This window comes from Anguilla rostrata, chromosome 3 (genome assembly GCF_018555375.3).
Source record: "Anguilla rostrata isolate EN2019 chromosome 3, ASM1855537v3, whole genome shotgun sequence".
NCBI classification, from domain to species: Eukaryota; Metazoa; Chordata; class Actinopteri; order Anguilliformes; family Anguillidae; genus Anguilla; species Anguilla rostrata.
The window spans coordinates 38,403,395-38,418,267 of NC_057935.1; the positions used below are offsets into that span (position 1 = coordinate 38,403,395).

Genomic DNA, 14,873 nt, shown 5'->3' on the forward strand with positions numbered 1-14,873 from the left:
TAATGAAACGAATGGCTGAGGACCAAGATGTTTAAGCCAATAATGGAAATACGGGATTATTGTTGTTATGGAAAGGATTAATGGTGAGAGGGAAATTAAGTAGGGGCACTGAGTCGATTTCATTGAAAAGCTCTCAGGGCACTTTACAAAAATGGATGCGTAAAGACATCTTAGAAGAGGAGCGGAGCCTCCCAAAGTGGCTCAGTCAGTAAAGGCACTCCAAGCCCCATAGCATCACAGTTTCAGATCTGATCAACTACATTCCCACCAGAATGGCCATCCCATTGGTGGTATGGTTGATCACCATTGAGGCATTATTTATAAAATGCTCATTTCCACACCAACTTTGTGATTTATCCAATTTTAACTTAGAAAACAGACCAACATATGCACAGGTAGTGGCTGAAAAGTCATATTGCAAGAAACCAACATTTTTTCTTGGTTTGCTAAAAACAGATTGAGTGTGTGTACAGTAGTTAATCAGGAAAATGCGATGCTATACTAGTTTCAACAAGAGTCAAGTAGTCTGCAAATATAAGGCCTGACATCACACAGTCCATCTTAATAGTTATGTCTTACTTACACAAGACTTTATAAATGAGCCATTGCAGTGTAAGGGTGTGGTGAAAGTGTATAATGCATACTATAAAATAAATGGATCAGCACGGTTGGATAACCACAACACAACAATGCTAACCATAACACGATGCAATGATCACACCAATAGAATACCGTAACATGACAAACACAACACGCACAGTGTCAGTGTCAACAACAGCAGTTATTCCAGACTGACTGTTCTGTGCTGTTCTGTATGCAGAAAGTCTGCACTGACTCATAAATATATGATTAACCGTGCATTTTGGCATGTTTACACGTTCTGCCATTGAGCGGTGAAAGCAGCGAACGACTCCTGAATGGGTGGCTATATAAGGCCGCCTAATGGTTATTCACTGGGCATGGAGCTTAAGCTTGTGCATGCATACACAGATAAGTGTGTATACACTACTTTGACAAACACAAGTATTGTGGACTGGATTATGGATTGTGCATTTAAGTGTACACTGAAATTTAGAATGAAATTTGATAAATGAGCCCCTGGGTGTCTACAGGCTATCGCTTTGAGAGGTGAGAGGAGTGCTTCTCTTTCAGTCAGAGCTTTTGGGGATTGTTGTGTGGAAGACGTGTCACTGGCTTGTGGGCAAATGTGCTGGAGGATTGCTGGTTCTCAGTTGCAGGTCTGTTATATCAGAGATGTGGCTCAACTTTGTGTTTCTGTTCAATCAGCTGTACGCTCTAGGGATGCCTACTGCATGTACAATGTCAACTACAGCACGGGCTATATTTTCCCAGAAAATATTGCATTCATCATGTGGTTTACAAAACGTCATTAGTTTTCCATACTTGTTGATAGAGTCAGTGCCTCAGTAGCCTTGTCCTTGGTCGTGTCTGAACTGCTAGCTAGTCTCATTCGCCCCCCCCTGTCTGTTTCAGCCTTTTCTTGTGCAGGAGGCTAACAGTACATTCTGAAGGTGCAGGATGAAAAGATGGCACAACTGCTTGTACCGCCAGGACCAGACAGCTTCATCCCGTTTTGTCGCGAGTCTCTCGTCGCTATCGAGAAGCGGATCGCCGAGGAGAATGCCAAGAGGCCCAAGGGGGAGCGGCGCAATGACGACGACGACGAGAACGGGCCCAAGCCCAACAGCGACCTCGAGGCCGGGAAGTCGCTGCCGTTCATTTACGGGGACATTCCTAAAGGCATGGTCTCCACGCCCTTGGAGGATCTGGACCCATTTTACAGCAATCAGAAAGTGAGTCCGTCTGGTCCTCGGGAAGAGGCCGGCTTTGGATACAGTGAAGCCAGGAGTGACAGTTTGCTGGAATGTGCCCAGGGCCTTTTTTTTATTGGATATGAGTATTATCATTCACCAGATGTTACAGATGCAGTATTGCACCCTAATGCTTGGTCTGTTTTTCTTTTTTTTAGATAGATATGAGAGAACCTGGATTCAGAATCAATATTCGTTTCTGAATATTTGCACAAACAATTGAAAATGGAAGGCTAGCTAAACATGTTCTCTCAGCTAAAGCACTTTATAACACTTAATTCAAATCAAGGCTTTAAAGTGAGAAGCAGAAGCAGTGTTCAATTTAGATGGAGATCTGAGCAACAGAAGCTTTCCATTGTTGATGGTGTGTTTTAGGCTGACAGGCCCTGACATCTGCATTACTTTTTTTCAGTATAGATATGACAGGCCTTTATCACGTTATGGGAAAGCATACTGTCTGTCCTTTGTGCAGAAGGAGATTCCATTTGCCGGGCCCATTGATAGATGCGTTTGTTGTTCGCCTCCATGTTCTTTGTTTACCTGCATTGGCGTAGGTGCCGAAGCACACTGTCATACTCTGTCAAAAGTGACAGTAAAGCAAGGTCGGCTGTTTGCTTGGTGCCAGCATCGCCATCACGGGAGAAGTTTATCACCACTGCTCAGAATGTGTATAGCCTTTTGCTTTTATTCAACACAAGCAGTGAAACCAAGCACCGAGCAAACACCTGCACTGAAGTTCCAGCATGAATCTGGTCATCTCAGTGAGCGGAAGGTTCACAATCGCTCACTTTGACCCCGTTCCTGTTGGCCTGAGCTCCCTTTTCCCTCTTTCATGGTGACAGGACCCTTACGAAAAAATCACATGTGAAATTTGCCTTTTCTCATGTGAAAAATCGCAATTTCACATGTGAATTTTAAAATATTCACATTTGAAAAAAAAATGTCACATGTGAACTGGACATCTTCATGTATGATTGGCTTTTTTCGCATTGGAAATGTGAAAACAAAACGTGACATGAAATCACACGAAGTTCCACATTTTCATATGTGGGTGACTTTTTCAAATGTGATCTACAATTTTCATGTGAAAAACATGTGACTTGAAATAGCATAGGTTACCTTCTCCCACTCTCATCTCATTAGTGGGATTAATGTTATGTGTACACATGTGTACTCTTCGCGTGTTCGGTGTTCACAAGTGGTTTTTGGACTCATGGTTTTTGAACATGTGATTTTTTGGTAAGGGGACAGGCTTCACACTGGGGAAACAAACTGGAATACAAACTGCCTTTCTGTTTTCAGATAGCGTGTCCACATTTCTAAAGCAAGCACACTGAGTGCTTATTCAAATGTTTAGGCAGTGCATGAACAGTGTCTTGTGGTTGATTGTTACATGTGATTTCATGCCAAAAACCTTTCTCCCCCAACTCTCCCTTCTCTCTCTCTCTCTCTCTCTCTCTCTTAGACCTTTATAGTATTGAACCGAGGGAAGGCAATCTTCCGCTTTAACGCCACTCCTGCCTTGTACATCTTAAGTCCCTTCAACCCTCTTAGGAGAATATCAATTAAAATTTTGGTACATGCATATCCTTTTCCCATCAGTAACAATGAAAAATGGATGGTTTTAAAAGGTTTCTTCCAAGAAAACAATCTGGGAAAAAGTGTTGGGCTGGACATCAATCAGCAATGTACCCTTCCATGTTTGTACTTCTTGGATTAAACCATCAAATGCAAATGCACAGTTAATTGAACCATGAGAGATATGCTGCTAATCTCATTTTCTTTCCACACTAGGATAAACGTTTATTAGATCTTTAATAACCAAGGTATTTTAGGTTTTGCTGCTTGTTGAAAAGTTTATGTTAAAGTTTATGTATTGGCAGACTTCTGGCATTAGGGTTAGGGTTAGGGTTATCTCTGACAGTAAGCAATGTTTTTAGGTGATCATGGCTTTTTAAGTGATTAAGGGACTTGAAAACTATTTGTAATTTGTGGTGCAGCTGTTGCTATCCTCCCTCTCTTTTTGCCAAAAATGCAGCTGTACAATTTTAGTTGTATTCCGTCTACAAGTACACTCTAAGGTACCTTTCACTGCAACTTTATGAAACAGTTTATTTTATGCCATGGCTATTGTGAAAACGTGCCTGGCTTACAAATAATTGCCAGAAATTTGGGATAATCTTAATGGTTTGTCCATAAGTTCAATCACCATTCTTTTTTTTTTTTTGAGCATTTAAACGCACGTTTTTATGTAAGTTCACTGTCAAATGCTTGTTTGGGTACATTTGAAGAGTGCAGACATTGGTACCCTTCAAGGTCTGTTTCATTTCCTGTGGATAAAAGTTCAGGATTAATAGCAGTTTGTATGAATGTCCGGTGTTTTCTGATAACCCGTGTCTTCAGTATTGAGCTTTTAGTGACATTTGAATTGCTATGAAGAACAGTCTGAATCTTGGTTTCCTTGACAGTTCTCTCCACATTGTTCAGCATGCTAATCATGTGCACTATCTTGACCAACTGTGCGTTTATGACCTTGAGTAACCCTCCAGAATGGACAAAGAATGTAGAGTAAGTAACCATCTTTGTTGATGTATCATCGTGCATATTTGGAGATGTCTCTGGTTATGGATCTGGAACATAAAAGGGATGAATGCCATAGTTGAAAGGCTTACAGGCACTTAAATATTTACCATTTTACTTTTACTAAGTAATCTGTTTAACATGTGTCTCTTCTTTTGAACAGGTACACATTCACTGGAATATACACTTTCGAATCTCTTATAAAAATTCTTGCAAGGGGCTTCTGTGTAGGGAAGTTTACCTTCCTAAGAGACCCCTGGAACTGGCTGGATTTCAGTGTTATTGTCATGGCGTAAGTATTGACTTGCATTTAGTTGCATGCAATTAACAATTTGTTCATTACTAGTGGGATTTCTGTATCATTGGCCAGAGCTCAACTAATGATTAATGCTAGTAACAATAAATGCTATTTACCACAGCTACCATTGCCACTGCTGTTGTATTGCAGTTACTAAAAACATAGGATTTACTTTATCGGCTCATTGTTATGAACTCAAAAATCCATATTGCTTTAACTGGAATGATACAAATTTTAATCAGTGAGGAGACATATCCTGTTTGGGCCTTAATGGTGATTACATGGAACAGTTTTGTCTGTGTAACAGCTGATATGCATCTGCATGTCAGTAAATCATCAGGCCAAAATCAGGTGAGAGTTTCATCTCTAGTGGAAATGTTGATGCTAAGGATGAGATGTTTGGCTGATCCTCTGTGTCAACATTTAGTTCTTATGAGAGAATACATTATGTCCTGCTGTCACATGGCTGAAATGACATCACAGTCCCCTGGAGACCTTGAGATATGAGCACAGCATTTAAATAAAGTTTTGCTTCTTGGAACTGGGGTGGTGAAACGAGGGAAAGCTTTACTCCAATTCCTGATGTATTTGGATGGGTATTTGTAATGGGTGAATATATATAAATGAGGCTAACCATTTTAGTACTGTGAGGAAATCAGTGTAATATTAACAGATACCACAAGGTTTATATTGAAGTATAAACTGTGTGGATATGGTTGTCCCAACATTTGCAATTTTAGCATTTCAGGGATATAGACTTGGCACAAATTTGCTACATCTGATTAAATAATTGTGACTATTTTTAACTATTGTTTCTTAGATCAGCGTGTATGTGCACCTTTAAAAATTTTACAGTGAGGGAAGGATATGAATGTATGCATTTATGAAGATAGATGCTTTAATAATTACAATTCTGTATTGTTTAAATACATTTTTCTCTTGCTTTTGTCATGTGGATATACATTTATTTTAGGTTGTGTAGAAAAATGAACTCAAAGATGAAATAAGCTCTTATTTCACATATAGTATGTGAGGATCCGTAGGCGTTTTAGTCAAAGCCTAACTTTGGCTCGTGGCTTTATATGTTGAATTACATTATTAAACATGACACTTGCATGCCCTGTGTCGCGGCACACGTGACTGTGTAAGAGCTCATGTTTAACCAGACAAGGAACCCCTGGTCATGTGTGTGTGTGTGTATTCCCTGAGTACTCAGCCCTGTGGTAACTGTGAATTTAATCCTGCAGGTATGTAACAGAGTTTGTAAACCTAGGCAATGTATCAGCTCTGCGCACCTTCAGGGTGCTGAGAGCTTTGAAAACTATTTCAGTAATCCCAGGTAAGGAATGCCTGCTGCGAGGTGTTAGCCAGCCCCCTGTGTGACGTTTCCTGCGACTGCTCTTCGGTGTCTTGTCATGGCGTCTGTGTGTGACCTCCCCTATTACAGATATGTGACAGAGTTTGTGGACCTGGGCAATGTCTCTGCACTGAGAACATTCAGGGTTCTCCGAGCCTTGAAAACTATATCTGTCATCCCAGGTGAGAGCCAGGTTAAAGGTCAAAGGGCAGTGACGGTCACTCCATCCGAGTTTAAGGGTCACGTCACCTTATACTTTTCTTTAGGCCTGATCGTTTGCCTCTCATTACTGCAAAGCAGCCAGTAAAAGCAGGAATCTGAAGCCGGTCCACTTAGATGGAGAGGATTCCTTGCTTTTGGATTTGGTTTTTTTTTTCTTCCTTTTTTCTTTTCTGGTGTTCTTTTTTTAGAACAGCTTTGGGATCTGAGTAGATTTGTTTTGCATGAGACATTGCAGAATCCAGCCTTTGTGGTCACGTTTGTGGTGGCGGTCCAGTTATCCTTCAGTTCCTTTGCTAAGTTTGTGTGCTCGTTCGTGTGTCCCCTGGCCTGGGGTCTGCCTTCATTACACCTCCTGTGTCTAATGAAGACAGGCTGTGGTGTTTGTCCAGTGGGGGTGTATCATGTGACCGATCACATGATACACGCTCACAGGCACTGCATGCTTTCATTTCACTTAAAACAATCTTTTCTGCTCCAAGCAATAATGGGCTCTTATAACACATGGCACCAGTTCAGAATTAGTCAAAAGCACACAGTAAAAGTGTCTCCTGAATAGATGATTTCCCACCATGCATCAATGGTGGTTTCTAGTGTAGATTTAAGGCAATGCAGTATATTTCAGCAGGAAAAAAAGGTCCCTCATACAATTTAATGCTCCAAAGTGAAATTTATGGCTGCATGAAAAAGATGCTTTGACCAGGCAGTCATTTGTCATACAACCCACAAATTTCATTTGGAAGCTTGAAACTTGGTGGTTGTTTTTACTTCTGCAATATGTTGTGAAATTGACCTCTTTCTCAGCGCTAATGTTCGCATATGTGCATTATATTCTTTAATATAATGCGCAGTAAGGAACAACTAATTGTTTATCTGTCCAAAAAAGTAAATTCTCAGGGACTTGTCTAGTTGAACTGGTGAAGTTTCATTAAATAGAGGTTCAGAGAGAGTGTACATTTTAAGCTTGGCTGGAGCACAAACAAGTGTGTTATAAACATTTGACTTGAGTATTTGTTTGGAGTACACATCAGAAAAGATGATTCGCTTGTTATGGCTCATATGTTAATTGTGTGGAAAAAAGAATGTGATTCATATACAAATCATGTCCTTTATCCAGTAAATTGAGGTCTCCTTGCTGAAGGCCTCTGTGTTCACAATTAAATGAGCACCAGCTTTTTACAAATTGTTTTTAGTGCATTTATTTTAAGTACATGAATCAAACACATTGGCTTTCGGATAATCGTCAGCAGACATTTCCATGCCATTTTGACATTATTCAGGAATGTTCCTTACCTTCTCAGTTTTCCATACATCTCAAGACTATTCTGGAGGTAATATGTGGGTTCTGGTGTCTCTTTCAGGCCTGAAGACCATTGTGGGTGCCCTGATCCAGTCGGTGAAGAAACTCTCGGATGTTATGATCCTCACCGTCTTTTGTCTAAGTGTCTTTGCACTAATAGGGCTGCAACTCTTTATGGGTAATTTAAGACAAAAATGCATAAGACTGCCAATTGAAAATGCCACCTCAGACCAAGGAGATTTGAACAGGACGTTGGACCTAAATGTGACCGATTTCAATTTAACGAGCACGTTCAACTGGACCGAGTACTCCAACAATCCCGGTAAGTGCTTGTTTTTCCCCAGTCACTTAAAGGTTAACGAGGGCCACGCTCAGTAGCCTGGGAGACTGTGAGTCACACCTCTCCTCCTCATGAGCAGAACACGAAATGACAGAAATTGCCTGAGAGGGGCGTGCGACGGGAGCCCTGGTGAAGAACGAGCGAGCGCGGCGGATAATCGCGGTGTGGCCCATCTGTCTGCGATACAAGTGGCGCGTTTAGCACTAGAGTGGGCATTGAGTCACTGCTTTTGTGCGGGACAAATTGGACACGGACGGGCATGACACATGGAGGCCAGGCAGGCCCTGGGCACCCAGAGAGAGAGAGAGTGGCCTAGTCACCACTTAGAGTCAGCGACACTGGATGCCGAAAGGCTCTGGGCATTCTTTGAGAGAGCGAGTGAGCAAGAGAGAAAGCTCATCCTTTCATATGGAGAAAAGTAAATGGTGAAGGGGGAATACCAGACCCAGAGAGATGGGTCTTTTTCTTTCTGAGTGAAGACTAGTCAGCATTTTGAATGGGTGAAATGGATACAGAGATTGGGTTTTCTTTGGGAGAGAGACTAGAGGTCTAGTCATGTTTTTGAAAAAGTGAAAATGGAAGTAGAGAGACCAAGGTTGTCTTAGGCTGTTTGCCTGTTTTTACTCCCAGTTCGTATGCTAATGTCCACACCAGAGTTCAGCTAATTGTTACAGTACATTGTATAATTTTCATTTAGCCAGGTCGGTTTCACATTGAAAGATTCAAGCGTACCGATTTTCTAATAAAGCGATTAGTGTGTACGCAAGGGTTTGATGATTGGTCAGAAATTTGGTGGGGATTGCAGTTTTCAGGCATTCATTCGCCTAATATTAGAGGAAAAATTATGTACCGAATGATGTACTCTGGAACTTGGGACTGTCGTATTTTGCCAACGTGCTGCTATGAATACATTGCGAAGAAGAAGGCGAGCTCTGATGTTGCCTACATTCAGAATCGTGACTCCAGATTTGCTCCAAGTGTGATCAGTCTGCTTAATGTCCTCTGTTTATTGGTCATGATATGCACTAAAAGCCAACAAGGGGCAGGCACTACTATAATTCTGTTGCGCTAATCAATTAAATTAAATTAATTTTTAATGTGGCATTGTTCGCCGGTTTTGTTGAATTCCCTCTCGCTCAACTTCTGACACAATATCATAAATGTATCTGTAATTTTATGGGTTTTCTCCAACTGCTCCCTTCTGTAATTGTCAGCCCATATTTCTTGAAGACACTTGATCTCTTCTTTGCCCCAAGTAAACCCACGCGGCTCGTTGCTCCAGTTTGTCACACATAAAATGGAGCTTTGTATGTTTACAGATCGTTTACAATGTTCACCTTACCCACAGCTCACAGCCTACGCTCGTAAATTGTCCAGATAACATTTTGTGGTTTAAGACCACACACACAAACACACACACACACACACATAAACGTAGGCCTACTGCACTGCTTCAGCACTGCAAAGCCACTTCTCCGATGAAAAATGTTTGTGAGAACACAATAATATGTCTAGTGTTAATTTCTGGCTTTTCTTCTTGTCTTGCGTATATAGAGAACCATTATTTCTTACCAAATCGAAGAGATGCTCTGCTTTGTGGGAATGGCAGTGATGCTGGGTAAGACTTTCTTTTAGTCTGTCATTTTTGTTTTTTATACTATTAAATATGTATATGAGAAAACAGAATTTAAAAAATGTTTATCAATTTAACCCTCCTATTATGTTCAGATTAACTAACAACTTTTATGTTTGGGGTCAGTTTGACCCCAGCAATATAAGCCCACAGAAAATAATTGTAACTGAAAGTGTTACCCAAGTTTCTCTATAGTAGTTTTCCATTTTTGGAAGTGAACATGTCAGTTCTTGGTGGTTGAGAGATGACAGGGGGGTTTCTTGGGGGTTGAGAGATGACAGGAGGGTTTATTGGTGGTTGAGAGGCGACAGGAAGGTTTCTTGGGGGTTGAGAGATGACAGGAGGGTTTCTTGGTGGTTGAGAGGCAACAGGAAGGTTTCTTGGCAGTTGAGAGATGACAGGAGGGTTTCTTGGTGGTTGAGAGGCGACAGGAAGGTTTCTTGGTGGTTGAGAGGCGACAGGAAGGTTTCTTGGGTTGAGAGATGACAGGGGGGTTTCTTGCAGGTTGAAAGATGACAGGAGGGGTTCTTGGTGGTTGAGAGATGACAGGACGGTTTATTGGTGGTTGAGAAACAACAGGAGGGTCAGAATGTGGTATCTCAAAGGCTTCATTCTCATCAGAGGAGGAGGATGCCACATAATCAGGGTCCTCCTCAACATTATCCTCAGTCTCAGACATATCCTCATCTAAATCACTTTCACCCTCCAAGATCTGTAACAGAACCTCAGTGGCAGAAAATATATGCCTCTGTCTGGTGGTCATTTTCAAAATCTTTAGTTGAGGCACAAATGCAAAAAGAAATGGTTTAGAGGGCTGTGTGTGCAGCCCTTATTATAAGTTTGCCCCCGCCCCCATGTTGCAAGAATTATCAGAGATCTCGTGGGAACTATGTTTCCTCCTCACACACACACACACATGCTCTCTCTTTCTCTCTCTCTCTCTCTCTCTCTCTCTCACACACACACACACACACACACACTAATTAATGTGAAAGTGCTCTCAGCCAACACAACAAAAATAAGATCAAAATGATGGTTTTATATAACAATAGAGCTTGGGGTCAGAATGACCCCAACAACACACGATGCGTACAACATGTGTAGAGGACATTGAAAATAATTTTTTCATTTAATTTCATGTTTGCCATGTTTTCCCCATATAGTTAGGAAAAGTCATGAAATATCTAGCTGAAAAAAGTATGGTAACCATATTTTTAGAGACAGTAAACATTGAATGGGGTCAAATTGGCCCCAAGCATAATAGGAGGGTTAAGTATAGCTGCAATGGCAGCGTGTTCACTTTCTGTTAGAATTTTGTTGGTGTGAACTGAAGTAGTCCAAAGTTGAAAGTAAGTTTGATTCTGTGCAGAATCGGTTTGTGACAGCTATATTGTGAACATATTTCTGAATGTGAGACTGGTTTGGGCCCTGTTTAGAATCAGGTTTTTCAAGATAGTTGTGAATTAATTTATTTAAGTGGGAGTGGAATCTGGTTTTGAGAGAGTTGTGACGTAATGTATTTCAGAATGATTCTATGAGAAATCTATGCTTAGCACCGGTCTTTTGAAAGTCGCTGTGCCCGGATATGTTGCAGGCAGTGCCCAGAGGGATACCTTTGCATCAAAGCAGGCCGTAACCCGGACTACGGATACACAAGCTTTGATACGTTTGGCTGGGCCTTCCTGTCTCTCTTCAGACTGATGACTCAGGACTACTGGGAGAACCTCTACCAACAGGTCTGCGTCTGACACTTTTCTCAATCTGTAAATGATATTGAAATATGAATGTCATTTTCACATTAAGCTGCATGCGTTGTGAAGCAGAGGTGTTTTTTTTTTCATTCCAGATGAACAACTTTGAGGCAGTGGGCACTGTTGCTTTTTTGTTTTGTTTTCTGAGCTGCGCTTATTCACTGGGCTTTGATAGTTTGATCAGTGATGTCCAACGTGTGCCTTTTCCGCACTTCTTCTACCATGGAACATAAAAGAGGCTTCACGCGTGGCGATCTCTTACATGTGAATTGTGCCGTGTGGCGGCTTCTCGTTACAGCAATTTCCCTGACTATTGTCCATTAGCTCTTCAAACAAACTGCTATTGGGAGGCAGGCGCATTATGCTCAAATAACAATGGCTTAACGTGGTTTCGCAAAGCGAAGCGCGTTTGAACAAACTACAGAGCAAGTGGATTGTTTTCTCTCGAGTAGAGAACATCACGACACTCCAGTCAAAACCAAAATCAAACAGGCCATTGCAGATCAGATTTGCGATATGACATGAGTTCAGTGGATTATGTGAGTGGAGTACACAGGTGCATGCCATTTTTTGTTACTGTCTGAATTCAGTTTTCTCTAGAATTGAATTGAACTGAATTTTAAGTAGGGGATAAATGTAACAGTTTTTGGATTTTACTCCTTTGCTCTCAAAATATTTAGCCTAACACTATGAAATTTTACTTCAAACAGCTTTGACATGCTAGTGGTCTTTACCTGGTATTATATTTATGGAAAATGACAATAATTATTTGGCAATGAACACACATTCAGTAGGTTGGACTTGGTAAGACATTGAGGGCCAGTTTTTTTTAAAAGGACTGCAATTCCTAATAAAAGAAATCCCTATGTACTTGCAATGTTTACATCAGATTTACTGAATGGTTGCAAAGGGTCAAAATGGCTGTGATGAAACATAGCCAAAGAGGGGTTTGAATCTCCTCAGAAAGGATGGAGGCACATGTAAAATATGCAGAAGCTGATCACGAAGACCCCAAACCTCCACCCTCTGTCATACAAATGCACAAGGAAGTGCAACACTGGGAAATAAATTCACCCCCTCAGCCCCACCCCTTTGCATGTGGATTTTAAGAACTCGTGAAAGCAGGCATTAATTTGCTGAACACTGAGATAGCCTAGCGCACATTCTAAAAAAAGTATGTTAATAAGGAGTTCTCTCTCCAAAGCATGGCAGCAGTCATCAGAGCCAGAAAAAGACACAGAGGACAAAGCAAAAATAGGATACGTCAGGAGAGGGTCTTTCATCCAAGAATTACCCTCTTTAGTTTAACTGAACAGCAAATAGTGAAGCGATATACACAAGTTGCACAGCTACACAATAACTTAATTGCTGGAGACTATAGAAGAAGAACTTAGGCAAGCACACATAGATCAATTTGTATGCCAGTTACAGTGAAGTTTCTCTCAACTTAATATCTCCTTGTGTCCAGATATTTTTTAAATTGCAGTAATTTCAGTTTATGTACGTTCGTCCCTTTTTTCTAGTTCGTTTTGTACTGTTTCGTTGTTCTGAACTTAACATTAATTGCTAGCTTAGTACATACTTATAACTTTATGTTAACTTGTGTATATGATGAAAATGATATTTGCTTCATTGAAAGTACTTCTACTGACCAATCTGTTTTCAGCTAGCAGTTAGTGTAAAAACACAGTTCTGAATTCAAACAATTGTCTAGTTATACGTGTATGTCCTGTTTTACCTTCAAAGGCTTTGTGGCCTTCTCCCATCAAAAGTTCAGCCATGTCTATTCTTTCAACCCCGATTCACATTTTGCAGGGATTGTTCCACTTGTTGTTCTAACATTGTTCATATTCCTCTCTTGGACCACGGCCTGTGTCTTTTGGCCACATTGTGTAGTAGGAAATTATTTTATTTAGTGTGACACCAAGCATTATATATATACATTTCTTTTGTTTTGTTTAATGAATGAATTTTGTGATATTATTCCAAATGTCTATGTTGTCCATTGGTGTTGTATTCCTATGCTGTGATTTGACTTTGAGAAGCTGTATCCCTTGTACCATTACCTATTTTTATTGGAAATTTTATTTTTCTGGTGGTTGCCTTGCTATATTGTGCCTGGTTGCTCCATGTTCATTTTTTGGCCCCTTGTAATCAGGATGTGAAAGCCTGCCATATTATTCAGACCAACACATTACATCTTATTGTTTTTATGGTGTCTCCTACTGAAAAATTGACTAGTGTGTTTCACTAGTGGGAGGGTGGGTGTTTCATTCTCTGATTACGTAATTAGGACCAATCTAAGTAAATCAGTCATTCATTTGTTGGTATGTGTGACCGCAACAGAGCCACAGTATAATTTTGCATTCCAATATATTTTTGCGCTGCCACTATTTCCTTAGTAAATATGGTCTAGAGTCCCTATTTTTTCTTTCTTTTCTGATGCGTCCAACCAAACTCTCCCTGAGTTACGACTTAGCATGGAACCGTCCTAAATGCTTTTACTGAAGGATCTACATAATTAGTTTATTTGAACCTTTAATCTATAAAGTCTTCAATAAAAACAAGTACATAAAACGCACAAGCAAATTAAATGCATTATGCACTGTGCCATCTTTCACCGTTCAACATGGTGTTTACTACTTACCCATCAATCTGAGAATCCCTTTGGGTATGGTGCATTGTCTTTCAGACACTGAGGGCTGCTGGGAAACCATACATGATCTTCTTCGTGCTGGTGATCTTCCTTGGCTCCTTCTACCTGGTCAACCTGATCCTGGCCGTGGTGGCCATGGCCTACGATGAGCAAAACCAAGCCACCATGGAGGAGGCGCAGCAAAAGGAGCAGGAGTTCCAAGCCATGTTGGAGCAGCTCAAGAGACAGCAAGAGGAGGCGCAGGTACTCCACCGTCAAACTGGAGAACAGCTCCGCCATCAACCAATAGAAAAGCTCCACTGCTCAAAAGTGCTGCCTTCTAATTTACTGATTATGTCCCTTCCCTTAGAGGCATTAGAGTTGACATTCTGCAGGAAATTCAAATTCTAATCAATTTGCATGTGAGTTACAATAGAAGAGAGAGAGAAAAAACTAATGGATCTACACCATTTCAGTAACAGAAGGTTTTGTAATGTCTGGGTGTTATCTTATGAGGGTGGCAATGTGTGTATAATTCCCAGATGGAAAATGTTAAATTATTGCAAGAGGCGGTTGTAGCAATGGGACTGGCTTAAAAATACCATTAGAAATATAAAATTAGTAATAAGAATTCAAAGATATGGTTTTATCAGGTTAAAACAAGAGTAAAAATGTTGTAGGAGGTCCCATTGTAGGAGGGCCCACCCAGTGGAGATATGTGGAGATGTGGAGATATTATATGTGGAGATATTATTCTAGATCAGCAGGTCTATATAGCATCAGCAAAGACGTTCTGATGATTTAATCTTATTAAACAGTTATCTGTGCTAGTTTTAACTGGGAAGTAGATGGCGAGTTGAGCACTGCAGCTAAAATGACTCACAGGCGGAGATTTCTCCTCCATTAAAAACAGTACCCTGCTGGTGAG

The 14,873-nt window shown here is 40.7% G+C and overlaps 1 protein-coding gene across 6 annotated transcripts in view; it reads left to right on the forward strand.

Moving 5' to 3' along the window:
* The window catches only part of scn1laa (sodium channel, voltage-gated, type I-like, alpha), a 65,084-nt gene that overhangs the window by 15,846 nt on the left and 34,365 nt on the right, over positions 1-14,873 (forward strand). For 4 of the 6 annotated variants that reach the window (XM_064327430.1, XM_064327436.1, XM_064327432.1 and 1 more), the window contains exons 2-10: positions 1,495-1,814; positions 3,298-3,415; positions 4,310-4,400; positions 4,576-4,704; positions 6,158-6,249; positions 7,648-7,908; positions 9,481-9,544; positions 11,154-11,295; positions 14,003-14,209. In XM_064327430.1, coding sequence (XP_064183500.1) covers positions 1,548-1,814; positions 3,298-3,415; positions 4,310-4,400; positions 4,576-4,704; positions 6,158-6,249; positions 7,648-7,908; positions 9,481-9,544; positions 11,154-11,295; positions 14,003-14,209 — 1,371 coding nt within the window. In that variant the 5' untranslated portion in view covers positions 1,495-1,547. Of the gene's footprint in view, positions 1-1,494; positions 1,815-3,297; positions 3,416-4,309; positions 4,401-4,575; positions 4,705-5,957; positions 6,050-6,157; positions 6,250-7,647; positions 7,909-9,480; positions 9,545-11,153; positions 11,296-14,002; positions 14,210-14,873 lie in introns of all 6 variants that reach the window. The other 2 variants (XM_064327431.1, XM_064327435.1) reach the window with 1 other exon arrangement.